Here is a 13,611-nt window from a genome sequence, read left to right as displayed (position 1 = left end):
ATTTCACTGACGTCCACTGTAATTATTTCCAAATTATACATTTTGGGCAAAGGTCTAATAAGGAAGGGACTAATCGATTTTTTTCGCGATTTTTTGTCAAATATCAGCAGAAACACGAAAAATAAGAAACTGGTACATTGGGCATTTCCCTCGGCATTTCCAAAATATTGCCAAATTGAAAAGATTTTACAAAAAGAAAATATATGAAAAAAGCATTTCCCACTCAATTTCTCACCCAAATCACATCCAAGGCTGTATACTTTGGGGAGGTCACGCAGATGCAGAAACGCGGGCTACACACCACGTTTCATACAAAAAATTCACCACGCCATACAAATTCAATTTTGGTGAATTTGTTTGTATGGAAAAGGTGTGTTCCCGCGTATCTAATAAAATGGCGATCTGCGTGACCTCCCCAAAGTATACAGCCTTGAATCACATCCACCTTGAACTTAGTCGAATATGGTTTAACGAAGAAAATCGTCGTTAAAGTCGTTAATCGTAACATGAGTATTGTTTTTGAAACGTCAAATGACCAACACAAAAATTTAGTGTCGGTTGTGAAAAATGTAATAATTTCTGTGATTTCGATGTGATTTTATACATATTTTGTGCGTAAATGTGTTTCTTGTGTGGTTTTAACAGTTCACTTAGCGGTTGACTTAAAATATTCGTCAAAGCCACCAAATTGATGAAAAATTTATTTTGACCAATCATGTAAACAAACAATAATATTGTCGTTTGGCGTGATGTGAGTGGATGAAGAGGTGACCCAGTAGAAATAAAATGTCGGCGGCAATCTTAAAAATTGCGTTTTAGCGGAAACGCTTTAGTTTAAATGTGTGTACGTTTCCGGTAAAGTAAATTAGTGCGAAAGCAATCACTTTTCAGGAAATTTACGACTTTACGACCCACTTTAGGGGTGGGTAACATTCCTTATTGAAGGATACAACATTCTAATGTTGGTTTCATCAATGACATCAGGTTTTCTTAATTTTGTATGCTTCAGGGACCGAAGTGAGGTCAATTTTTGGTTTATTTCTTTGATTTTTCGTCCCATACCATGCAATAGTAGATTATGCTATGCGCCGCGCCGTTTACATGAGCGCTTCTGTATCTTATGTAATCGGAATATAAATAACATAAGTGTGAATTATTGCTCTCTCCTTCGGCTCAGATACATCGTAAATGAGAAAACGAAACTCGATGCAGGTAACTAACGAAACATCAATACTCTCTCTAGCAAATAAACTTCGTATTGACGCTGTCAAAATACCACCGTATTTCTTTGTGCATAGAATCGTACACTGTTGACTAATTTTACATGTAAAATGCAAGGACTACATTCTACGTTGCATTTTTACCACCCTAATGAATGTAAGTTGCTAGAGAGGGTATTGGTAACATTATATTGTAATTTCCTATAGCATGTGAACTGGGTACATCCATTTCCTATTGCTAAATATACGTCTATTAAAACTAAGTGCACCTTATGTCTTCATAATTTCTTCATTCATAAAAGTTTGTTGAAAGATAGAATGCAAATACATTTAATTTGTTGCGGTGACATAGTGGGTGGACATATAAAATCTCATTGATCATTTCGTTCCATTGCAATACCATCGATAATTCCAAATATTTGCTCAAATTGACTGTGACTAAACAGTTTATAGTTCCGTGCATAAACATTAATTTAATTATAGATTATTTTTGCTGCTGTACATTACAAGCAACTAAGAAACTTATTTGTTAAATACCCCGTGAAATAGTCGATTCAATTTCAAATGCATTGCATCATAACTGGAACTTGTCTTTTTAATACATTCGAGTGGTATAGCTCATTTATCCGCGACGCCAAACAGTGAAGTTCTTCCATAGCGAGATTTCGTGTCGATCTGACGCTAGCAGATAAACAAAAAATCGTAATTGTTGTTTCAATCAGTCGGATTTTCACAAGTCTTTTGGAAGCAGGTACGTATTGTTCCATTTAGCACAAAACCCTGGCTATCGGGAGCACCCAGTTTGTACTTTGAAAACCGTGAGACTCAACTCGATACACATAGTATAGAATTGCCGATTTATTTATTTTTTTTAGATTGTACGCACACAAGGCTTGCCCGAGTGGTAATACATTTCGAGCTATGTACAGGGTTATATACTTCATGTAGCTTGTGGCTGTATTATATTTTATCTGTCTAGAACGATAATCTCGAGCTTATCCCTCTAGGGAGTTTTAGTTTATCTCGATATATCTGTTCTTGACAGATAAAATATGATATGCACCTATTGCCAGACTGTTATTTTGACGTGTAGGCATTATGACCCACGCCTTCGGCTAAGGCAATAATGTCCTGCACGTCAAAATACCAATCTTGGCAACAGGTGCATAATATATATTATCGCATACGGTGTGTGTGTGTGCGTATTGTGCGCTATATACACGACGTACCTAAGCGTAAACAAATTTACCCTAGAGAGCTAAAGGTTTTGCAAGCAAAATTTTATCACTAGAAAAAGAGATGTTTGCCTACTGCGATAAAAAAACCTCACTGATATAAGGCTGAATATAAGAGACTCGTACTAATACTCGCGCAAGCGCTCGTATACGTACACGTCTCTTATATATAGCCTTATAGCAGTAATGTACTATTATCTGCCTAGAACAATAATCTCCCACTTATCCCTCTAGAGCAGATAAAAAAGTGTATGCAACTGTCAAAAATTATGTGTTGAATTCGTATTTTGTAGTATTAACTCGGCGCGGATTAATTTGTTGAACTACTGGAAAATTTGGCGTATAGGCTCACATCACGTTTGTTGTTAGAAATGTTTGGACTAAAAATGTCAACTTATTTGAGAATTTTTAATTCATTTGAAGAATGTGCGGTGACACGGCCTAATTGTACCGAATTGAATCATATGCGTTTTTATTGCCTTTTCCCGCATCTTCCTGCGATAGAAAACCTCACTGAAATAAGGCTTTATATAAGACACTCGTACTAATACTCGCGTAAGCTCTCGTATATGTACACGTCTTTTATATACAGCCTTATATCAGTAATGTACTACGACTATCTATGCATGCACGAATGTTTTGTATGTATCGTCAATACATTCACACCAATACACTCTCGCATGTATAGTAAAGATATGTTACAGTTGACGTCACTGAAATTTAGACATAATTTGCTTCAGTTGTTTTCCAGCTGGTCCACAAAACTGTTTATACGGTTGCTAGGAATCTCGCGTCGCGTCATTCACAATTATTCACATTTTGTATAAGGAAGATGTCACTTTGTGAATCATTGTGAATGACGCGGCGCGAGATTCCTTAACACCGTTTATACGTCTTTATACGATCTTACCCTTCGCATTCGTGTAACTTTTTTTCACTCGCGTCTGAAAAACAGCTGAAGCAAATTCATTTCTAAATTTCACTGAAGTCAATTTTCTTTAGCTATGCCTTCGACTGTATTGTTCCTCTTTATAGTCGTTTTTTTAAGCTTGCAGTGGGTTTCGGCTTATGCTTTTTATAAGCCCATAAATCCATATCAGTCCGTAGTGCAATGTATAAATCTCCCGTTTCAATAGGAGTTAGAAACACCAATCATTTTTGGATGTTTGTCCACTTCTGTGATATTATCACGTGAGATATACCTTCGATTGTTTCTTTTTATAGGCAAAACTTTGTAAACGTGCGAATTTTCTTGATCCGAGGCGAACCAAGGCCAACAAACACACGAAACTTAAACCAAGTTTCTTGTTTCCAAGGTGTGTATAAGCCCCTTTCGACCGTAGGGGAAACAAAGGTATGTAAAATAAAATACGGATGGGTAGACTTCAATAAACAGTAACGCATTTGAGGGAAAACTCAGTCATCTATGAGGATTCTAACATGCGTACCAAATCGGCGCAGGTCGGTGGATATTCTGAAGTTTGCTACACAGTTAATCCAACATCCATTTATTGCTAATGTTCATGGTCAACTGCTTCTTATATGTATTGGCCAATTCGGTACAAACAAAATCTTAATCTTAATTTAAAACCTTATAGTCAATACGTGATGTCCGTTGAGTACGCTAGATTCACACAATTAGGTTCAAATGTAAACACAACCCGTTGCATTAACTTCGAACAAATGTTATGGAAATGGGAATTCCTTGTTTACATTTCGGTTGTTGTAGAAGCACTTTACGACTAGGAAGCCTGCCTCGCAATTATCTTTGATGCCAACAGCTGTAAATGAAAATGAAATCTAAAAAAAAACGATTCTAGCGCTAAGGTGAATTCACGCCGTAAGTGCGGTCGAAATTCAAAATGGAAAGTGCGGAGGTCTTTCTAACGTAGCGTCATTTTCATACAATGAAGCGTTGAGATGTATTTTTCGGTTCACTTTTTCATCGAATCGTTCACTTAAAATTCAAATTTTAGGCACACTAACGGCGTGAATTGTAGCTGCTATAAGTTGTGGAAATTGTTATGGTCACTACTGCAAAAATCAGCGATGGCACTGCCTTCAAGTCGGTCTTTTGAGATACGAAATTTATAAATGAAAATCATTTGTCAGAAAATTAAATTATTGTTCGGTGAAGTGACAGATGTGACCGATTTGCCGACAGCGTCAGTCATTGAGAGTCCTGTGAAATAGTGTTCAAATCCATAATCTAATAATGTAATACGAAGACCAATTGTTTGACCCTGTGTCTTTCTACAGTTTAGCAAACCCCAATCTTTAACATTTTACATTAAGCAGAACAGACTAAATATTTTGAAATTTTACCGAATGAGAAAGATACTGTTTCAGCATCGAGAACTTTGCGCGAGTTTTAGCCCAAACAAAGTGAGGGTGAGAAGCGAAAGTGCCTTAAATAAATCGTCCAAGACAGGTACATATGTAATTTTCCATGCAAATGGCCCAATTTGCCCAAAATTTCATTAAAAACATAGCTAACGCCGACCCGTACGAAACACCTATTCGTATCAAAAGCCTTTAATGTGAAACTCTTCATTTCTTTTACTTCATTTTCTTCTCTGCTGAAAAACTATTCTCCCTTTAAAATCACTTACATTATCCACTCTTTGCCTTGTTATCATATACAACTAAATTGCCGGAGGCAATATAGACAGCCCCGTACGAAGTCAAATTTCATAAATTCCTATTTAAACAGCTATATACCGCTATATTTACCTATATTTCACTGTAAATAAACATTTCACAGAGGAATATGCTATTATATAGCTCTATATGCCTGTATATAGCTCAATATAGCTGTATATAGGTATATATAGATGTCCGTATATGGAATCCCTGAAACCCCTCACACTTAACGCATTATTTCCATGTTAACAGAAACACTCTAAGTACCATTTTTCCCAATATATATCACTTTTAATAAAATTCAATATGGCCGCCGGCAGCCATTTTGTTAGGAAACCGAAAATAGTACCGACGCTTTACATTCGTTAATACCTTTCAAACAAAAAAAAATTCATGAAATTCGGTCAAAATTTACTCGAGATATTGACAAAATACTCCACGTTCACTGTACGGCCGAGTAGCCAGATAAGACCTACAAGCAAAAACTGCTTTCCGCCCTGTGCCTGTTCCACACCAAGAGGTCTAACTCACGAGTCGGTCATCCGATTTCCATAAACTTTTTTTTTGTCGATCGGTATTGTAAATACCTTTTATTTGACGTATCACTTACAAGTTTAACGTTTAAATGTCCGGAGATATCTTCGAAAAACCGTAAAGCACTTATTGGGCCCCAGCTCAGGAGGGGTCGATCCAAAATCACTCATCTTCGAACTTAGCCTGTCTTTTGACATTACCAAACGGGAAAAAAAAGAATTTTCAAAATCGGATGCGTTTTACTCAAGCTATCGTGCAGACAGACAGACGGACGGACGGACAGACGGACATTTTTTTTCTTGCTGATTTAGCATCTCTGGACAACCACAATAGGTTTCCCCTTACTCAGGGAGTCCAATTCGACGTGTTACAAACGTATGCGTAAACCTATAAGACCCCAGTACTTCGTACGGGTCTAAAAATCAAGGCGACAATGTTTGGGTCTAGTTTTGTGAAGCCTGAATCTGAGTCTTAGCTGATTGAGATAAGGGAGCTACTATGTGACGAAAAATAAATAATTTAGCATCGGCTACAATCATACCACTTCTTATATCGTTGATATATCTGCTAAATGAAAATAATTGTGAAACACATTTCTTGGGTAATACTAACCACTGTCCTTACATTTCGTTAAGGAGTTTCTGTTCTCTTCCAATGCGTCGCCACTTAGAAGTTTTTCCATTGTTTTCAATGCTGCCTCGTAGTTCACCTTGTTTTTTTTCATCTGTAATTGAAAATGAGTCAGCTCCATGTTAGCAATTTTACATCGAAAACAAAACCTCAGGAAAATGAAGTTATTTGGCCTATTACGTAAAACGAATTTTACGGGCTGCATCATTGTGAGCAGCCTTTTTTTTCGCATATTTAAATAAAGAGAAAAAAAAAACTATTTAAAAAAAAAAATTTGCAGATTAACCTTTCATTGAAGAAACTTTATAGCAGCAAATTTACTATCCGACCTATTGTTTCATTTTGATCTTCTAATCTTCTGTACTTCATTTTCTTAAACATCCTTTTTGGTCGCTTAGTATTAAGGATAACAGATGATTTAATATCCGACCAGCCACGGCTGCATGTTTTTTTCAATCGGATTACAATGATTACAACTCTAAAGGGTGTTGTATCATTGAAAGGTAGAATACTAGGAACGATTTAGTGGTCAGTATGGGCAACGTATAGTATCAAAATTCACACTACAACAAAAGAATTGTCAATTTTAACACTACAAAATTGTCAATTCGAATTCAATTTTTTTTAGGAATGCTTCTCAGATAACTCCAAACTACATTTAAAAATACTTACGATTCCTGTCAATTCCATAACACAGTGTGTATAGCACTACATAGAAAGTTTATTAGTATACAGCATTACATACTTTTGCTAGGTTTATTAGAACAAACCTTCAGAACTTTGTCGTCTGGAAAATTACCCTGTCTTATTCCATCTGCCATCTCTGAAAGACAATGTAATGAATTAAAATTATTGAAAGATGGTACCTGATCTCGACTAACCGGTCGTAATTTTAACTCTTGGTTGGCATACACTTCTTATCATTTCTCTTGATTTCTGGGCTTGTTGCTCAGTTACTCCCTGAAATTCAGAAATTATGTTCCTTTAACTTTGAATATACACAAACTCCCAATAGCTTACACATTCCCCCCATTCCCACAAGTTTACATAAAACAACAAAGCCAACCACACAAGTCGACGAGTCATTTTTATGTAGCGAAATCTGGAGCGTTCAAGATCAATTGTCTCTGTAGCAGCTTTATATGCATTTTAATGGATGGTATATGGTATATTGGTATATCAACGCGCATATAATTTCATATTATTACTGAAATTGCTTTATATTGTCCATATAATTTACAAATAATAAAAAAACATCGTTTCCAACATTTGTCCAGGTGAAGAGGACAGGGCAGGCGTAGGGTACATTTAAAATTTTTCCATGCAAATTCTAAAATGTGGCGAAGAAGACCTATCTCGAAAAGTTTTTAAATTTTGGGGTCTCATGGGCTCAGGACCGTACATAGGTAAAAAAGAACTTGCATTACGTTTTAAATGCATTATATTATACAAAGCTAGTTGCATACAAGTTTATATGTTGGTAAGCTCTATTTATATTCTTTCGTCAGGTCCTTATTCTTTGATTTATTTTGTAGTTTTTCAATAGAATGTTGAGTAATGGTTCACAAACGATTGGTGACTATTGTTAAGTTCACTAATCTTGCGTTTTTCGAATCGTTCGTTTTTACCTTCTTTGATTAACAGTTGTCCACCTTACCGTAGAACGCATAGTTTGAAGAACTACCACACATTGACGTCATCAGTTCCCCCAATATGTCTGTTTTTCATTTTATAATTCAACGGGAATGATAGAAATGAACTGTGAAGTTCTTGAAGCTAGCGGGACGAAACGGTGTCTCTAGATACTCTAGGGATAGAAGAGACTTGGACGATTTTTTGTTTTTGTGTAATTCGCTCTTACGTTCTAACGCGGATTTGACTGTATTCGGAACTAGAATTTGGCCCCTTCTATAGTGGTATTTGTTGCTCCGTTTAGCTCGGCTGAAGTTTTGAAAGTCTTGAATGTGATAAAAATGTGGTGAACTTGAAGCAAACTGAAAATGACGCTGAGACTCTGAGTGAACGGTGGATCGATGGACAAAATTTCAATTCTTACACAGATAACCCGTAGACCCTCTAAACCCATGTGCATCTTTCTTAAGACGACAGGTAAAAAAGTCATTGCGAGATGTATCAGATTACTAAAACGTTTTTCCTTTTTGTTCTGATTTGAAAAAGTAAATTTGAATTTGATCCCTTTTTCTGGTGAAAATTGCACAAAGAAAGTAATGTTGAAGAAACCACTTCTTCCCCACAAAATTGGAATTTTGTCAAAAATGTATTTTATGCTTTCAAGAACAATAAAATGGTATCTGAGATTGAACTATGGGGTTGTTAAAGCCGAAGTTGATTCGAGGTATAAACTTACGATTTGGAACTTTGTATTTTGCCGTGTCCAGTTCCATTCCTCGGCTTCGGCTCGAGCTGCGAACGCCCCACTTGATAAAATAAAAAGTTCAAAACTAGGATGTAATCTACTATTATGTTTCAATTATCGGTTGGTACAAAGCATGATGTGTTACACGTGTTGCAATGACATTTTTTCAGCGCACGACCCAATTTGCCACTTGGGTCTAATGCTGAAAAAATCGACATTAAAACCTGACTCTAGCTAGTGCTGTAAATTTTCAGATTTTTAGCCTCGTACGAAGTACGAAGGGGCTTATAGGATTACGATGCCGTGTGTAATTGATGGAATTCGAAGCAGACGGTAAGGGCAATGTGTTTGCCTATGTTCATAGATGACGAATCCGCAATAAAAATTTGGGCCGTCTGTCCGTCTGTCTGTCACGTCGATATCTTGAGTAAATCAAATCCGATTTCAAATTTTTTTTTTCCCCTGAAAGAAAGTCAAAATAGTGAGGCTAAGTTCGAAGATGGGCATATTCGGGTCGGCCCTTCGTGAGTTAGGGCCGCCTAAGTGATTTAAGGTCTTTTGGTGATATTTATGACAAAATAAACGATGGAAATGTAAATGACACGGCATGATAGGTATTGTCAATACCAATCCAGGAAAAAAAGTTTTTTAAAATCGGGTGACTGGACCGTGAGTTAGGGCCTTAGAAGTGAAAAGCTACTAGGGCCCTATGTGTATTTTACATAGAACTCAAGTAAATTTAATCCGTTTTTCGTAATTTTTGTTTCATTTGGAAGGTAATCAAAGGCCGAATAGAATGTTGTTGAAAAAAAATTAAATTTGGGTCCTCGGACTAAGGCCGCTACTAGGGCCCTATGCGTATTTTACATACAACTCGAGTAAATTTCATCCGTTTTTCGTAATTTTTGTTTCATTTGAAAGATAATCGAACACCGAATAGAATGTTGTTGAAAAATAAATTAAATTAAATTAAAATTTTAGGGCTATTTGAAATTTTTGTTTTATTTGAAAGGAACGTCGTACGGGGCTTCGTAATTGCGCTATGCGCAATTTCTAAGATGTACACATTACATAATAATTTTACTTTAACTACTTTAACCGGCGCATAGGCTTACGGTCAAAGTAGGGTGACAGACGCACTAGGGTCACGTACGCAATAGATATACGGGTTTGTACGGGGCTCAGTCGCAGCAAACGCTCCGACTGTTCTGATGGCTCGTTTTCATTATTGACCTATTTTACAGCGGGTATGTGGGCAGTGTCAATAAAGTTCCTGCTCTTTAAGAGTTGAGGTATCTCATCAGAAACACTTTTTCAAAGATACAGTAAAAAAAATATGATTGAACCTCGGATTGAACGCATTTTCAAGGGTATTGATATAATTGATATTTTCCAGGTGTCTCTAATTTTGTTTCTAGAACTGATTCAAAAAACCTGAGTTTGCAAAAAAAATCTCATCGATCATGTCGCTTCATTGACAATACAATCGATTTTACATTTGCGTAAATTGCCAATGACTTTCACTTTTATAATAGATGCACCTTGCATAATATCACTAATTCAATTAGCTATTCAATTACAGATTATTTTTCCTGCTTCGATAAATTATTACTTGCATAAAATTGGTAATAAATTGGAAAGACCCCAACCGAAAAGTGTCATTTGGCTATCGATTTCGAAATAGTTGAAGCAGCTATGATGAGAAACATACTTTCATTAATATCGATTCTGTTCGTTCTGGTTCATAAATCAAAACAAGTAATGAACAGTTCCTTTCAGATTTACATTGGCTGAATCAATTTAAATAAATCTACATCTTTACAGGCGGACATAAGCGAAGCTCAATTTATGAAAACCTTGTCGGTATTCAATTCCATTTGCCAGACTAGGCTGACGATCTCGGATGGTATAAGATGATCACAGTTTGTCATTTCATTTTAATTTCGAATTATTTTTAATCCCAGAACAGATTGCATTCGTTAAACAGCATCCGGAAGAACTTGCCGACGATTCTAAGGAGAAGGTAAAGATTTCATTTGTCGGATCAATGCACTTCTAGCATGAGTGGTACTCTAAATAGGGTACTGAATAGGGTGTAGCGTTTTGACGAAAGTATTTTGTTTTTTAAGGCCTGCGGGTAGGTTCGATGCAGAATAGTCCACTGAACACGAAAATACCAAAATTTTGTTGAAGTTCGAAGCTCCCATGCGCACCTCTGAAAACCGACTTTTTTGGTCTCAAAGCCATAGTGAGATTAGTTCTGCCGGCTGTGTGGAAAAATATATCGTAAGTGTATATGATAATTAATCGTAGAGACCGTGGCTTCAATTTGGCATACTTAAAAATTTAAAAAAATTTGAGTCACCGTTGAACAATTACAAAAAGTGCTCCCGACCATGACTTTTTCAGATTTTTTTTTTTTGGATTTAAAGCTTTCTAAAATAAGTGACTGGAAAGGAATTTCAAGAGCTTTCAAACGAATATAGACTCGACGTCAAGATTCACCGGGTTGCAGACCTTCTAGTGTGTAGAAAATGGTACGAGAAAAACATATTTTTTTAATTTTTCACAGAATCTATGCAAAAACAGTTCCAAATTATTCTTAGTATTGCTGGCGTCAAAGCACCTAGCAGGGTAATAGAAAAAAATAGAGTAGTACTTTAATCGAAGTATGCGAATATTTCCATACCTTTTTTTTCATAATGTCATTGCAAAATTACCATTAAGGCTGCTAATGGTATTATTGGTATAAAAAAACTACTCTATTTGACGTGTAAAAACCTCTATTACCCTGCTAGGTGCTTTGCTGGCGTTAATAGAGCAGCAATCCTGGGAAGAACATCGCTCATTTCTTAAGGAGAAATTTTTAAAAAAATGGTCAGTTTGATGATTTTTCGATTATCATAAAGATACGAGTTAAAGCTACCCCAAAAGTCGGTTATTTCTTCTCAGAATTGCTGCATTATTAACGCCAGCAATACTAAGTACAATTTGGAACCGTTTTTGTATAAATTCTGTGAAAAATTAAAAAAATATGGTTTTTCTCGTACCATTTTCTACACACTAGAAGGTCATTGAATCTGCAACCCGGTGAATCTTTACGTCGAGTCTACATTCGTTTGAAAGCTCTTGAAATTCCCTTTAAAATGAGCTGCGACACGACTATATTCCTTTCCAGTCACATATTTTAGAAAGCTTTTAATCCAAAACAAATCTGAAAAAGTCATGGTCGGGAGAACTTTTTGTAATTGTTCAACGGTGGCTCAAATTTTTTAAAATTTTTAAGTATGCCAAATTGAAGCCACGGTCTCTACGATTAATTATCATATACACTTAAGATATATTTTTCCACACAGCCGGCAGAACTAATCTCACTATGGCTTTGAGACCAAAAAAGTCGGTTTTCAGAGGTGCGCATGGGAGCTTCGAACTTCAACAAAATTTTGGTATTTTCGTGTTCAGTGGACTATTCTGCATCGAACCTACCCGCAGGCCTTAAAAAACAAAATACTTTCGTCAAAACGCTACACCCTAGTACTGAAACTGGACAATTTTTGACACTGTGAAAAGGGGGAAACAAATTTTATACAAAAAGTACTCAATTTGGCAGCTGTCACTGTGATCGTTCATGCTTGCAGTGCGTCGGATCCACAAATTCTGAATTTATTTTAAAACTTTCAATGTTCAGTGTTTCGCTACGTGTGTGCTAGAGATGTTTAACATGGTTATTAACGGAAAAGTGCCTGGGAATCTGGCCGACGAAAGTATTGGACACTTTCTTCCTAATAAGATTAACGAAGTTGCTAAAAATGCTCTGGACCATTGCAGAAACGCCCTAGGTTAGAATCGGAATATTGTTCGGAATATTGTTCTGTTCCTCAGATGTAAAACTCATATTTTGCAGATAATACCGGGAACGTTCACTGTGTTGTCGGGTACAACATGCTAAAATGTTTGGCAGGAAAGGAGCTAAAGTTTTTCTTACTTTAACTATAATGTTACTGAATGATTTGAGTAGAATATATTATCGTACCACTGTGGACACAATAGTGATAGGAAACAATTGAAACGAAAATGTTGCACCGTCACAAATATCCTGTTAGCATAAAAATTGTCGTTTGAGCAAATTTAAAATAAAAATTCATAAAAATGTCGATAATGTCTTTATCTCTTCTCGTCAACGAAACATCGCCTGGCAACGTTGATTTCAAAAGTAAATATTTGCCATCCATGATTACACAACGAAAATTTCTCCTCCTCTCCTCCCTCCAAAAAAACTTTTTGTTTAACTTGTCAGCGTTATGATGCTTTCGATGGGTTTCCTCCACACAAGATTGGAATAGATGCTTGCGGAATATTCTATATCGTATCGACTTGTTTACTCAACAAGGTTATGCGAGTAATGGCTTCAAGTTGGTCGACGAGGGCACGATAAACGATACATGAAACTTATGCGATTGGAAAAAGCATTGGGTAATATTAATTTGTTGGTCTACAGTGAAAGAGTTCAAAGGTCAGCCGAAAGGGAGGTTGAAAGGAAAATGTGTTTGTGTAGCGGGTGATGTTTGTGAAGTTTTATGGTAAACTTTTGTGATCCCGTGTTAGTGTTTAGATATAATTAAATATTGCTTCAAAGCTCGGAATGAACGAGCAGCAAATTTGTTTCCTTTTTGGCAAAGTTAAACGAAACTCTAAAAATGTTTCAATTAAACTGAAAACTTTTAATCATTTTGCGACTTAAAGGTGAAATACTTGGCTGGAATATTAAATTACAATTTTGTAGCATGGTGTCTGTGTTAATGTACCTGCACTCCTGTGCGTGTTCATTTGAATTTGATTCACGTAATTTTTTCACGGAAGTACAGCTTTCAGCATTGCTATGCTATAACTTTGAGTTCGTCGTCATTGTGAATAATTGACTATAATTCCAGCGCCTATCAATATACCAAGTTGCATTTTTGAAGGCGGGTGT

The 13,611-nt window shown here is 36.2% G+C and overlaps 2 protein-coding genes across 2 annotated transcripts; one reads left to right on the top strand and one right to left on the bottom strand.

Annotated features, from left to right (window-relative positions):
- Window positions 1-1,817: 1,817 nt before the first annotated feature.
- Window positions 1,818-12,738, top strand: LOC119074700. Its single transcript, XM_037180988.1, has 6 exons — window positions 1,818-1,971; window positions 10,222-10,397; window positions 10,464-10,545; window positions 10,604-10,662; window positions 12,328-12,478; window positions 12,544-12,738. Exons 2-6 carry the CDS (start codon window positions 10,335-10,337, stop codon window positions 12,627-12,629), a joined length of 441 nt encoding a protein of 146 aa, XP_037036883.1. The 5' UTR covers window positions 1,818-1,971; window positions 10,222-10,334; the 3' UTR covers window positions 12,630-12,738.
- LOC119074701 (general odorant-binding protein 72-like) lies at window positions 3,963-7,405 on the bottom strand. Its single transcript, XM_037180989.1, has 7 exons — window positions 7,283-7,405; window positions 7,144-7,222; window positions 7,033-7,085; window positions 6,935-6,970; window positions 6,245-6,356; window positions 4,131-4,236; window positions 3,963-4,088 (listed from the first exon to the last, which is right to left on the bottom strand). The coding sequence occupies exons 1-6, from the start codon at window positions 7,346-7,348 to the stop codon at window positions 4,142-4,144; spliced, it is 441 nt and encodes a 146-aa protein (XP_037036884.1). The 5' UTR covers window positions 7,349-7,405; the 3' UTR covers window positions 3,963-4,088; window positions 4,131-4,141.
- Window positions 12,739-13,611: the final 873 nt, after the last annotated feature.

This window comes from Bradysia coprophila, unplaced genomic scaffold (genome assembly GCF_014529535.1).
Source record: "Bradysia coprophila strain Holo2 unplaced genomic scaffold, BU_Bcop_v1 contig_151, whole genome shotgun sequence".
Taxonomy (NCBI): Eukaryota; Metazoa; Arthropoda; class Insecta; order Diptera; family Sciaridae; genus Bradysia; species Bradysia coprophila.
The sequence above is the reverse complement of the archived record's forward strand: the minus strand, read 5'-3'. Positions and strand labels throughout refer to the sequence as shown.

What these genes read in the sequence shown, in the direction of transcription:
- LOC119074701 (XM_037180989.1), bottom strand. Translation starts at nt 7,348, where the DNA reads ATGACTCGTCGACTTGTGTGGTTGGCTTTGTTGTTTTATGTAAACTTG. An exon ending in AAGAGTTAAAATTACGACCG is followed by an intron (nt 7,086 to 7,143) that starts GTTAGTCGAGAT and finishes ATTGTCTTTCAG; the next exon opens with AGATGGCAGATGGAATAAGA. An exon ending in TTATGGAATTGACAGGAATC is followed by an intron (nt 6,357 to 6,934) that starts GTAAGTATTTTT and finishes TTTCAATTACAG; the next exon opens with ATGAAAAAAAACAAGGTGAA.
- LOC119074700 (XM_037180988.1), top strand. Translation starts at nt 10,335, where the DNA reads ATGATGAGAAACATACTTTCATTAATATCGATTCTGTTCGTTCTGGTT. An exon ending in TAGGCTGACGATCTCGGATG is followed by an intron (nt 10,546 to 10,603) that starts GTATAAGATGAT and finishes TTTTAATCCCAG; the next exon opens with AACAGATTGCATTCGTTAAA. An exon ending in CCGACGATTCTAAGGAGAAG is followed by an intron (nt 10,663 to 12,327) that starts GTAAAGATTTCA and finishes TTCAATGTTCAG; the next exon opens with TGTTTCGCTACGTGTGTGCT.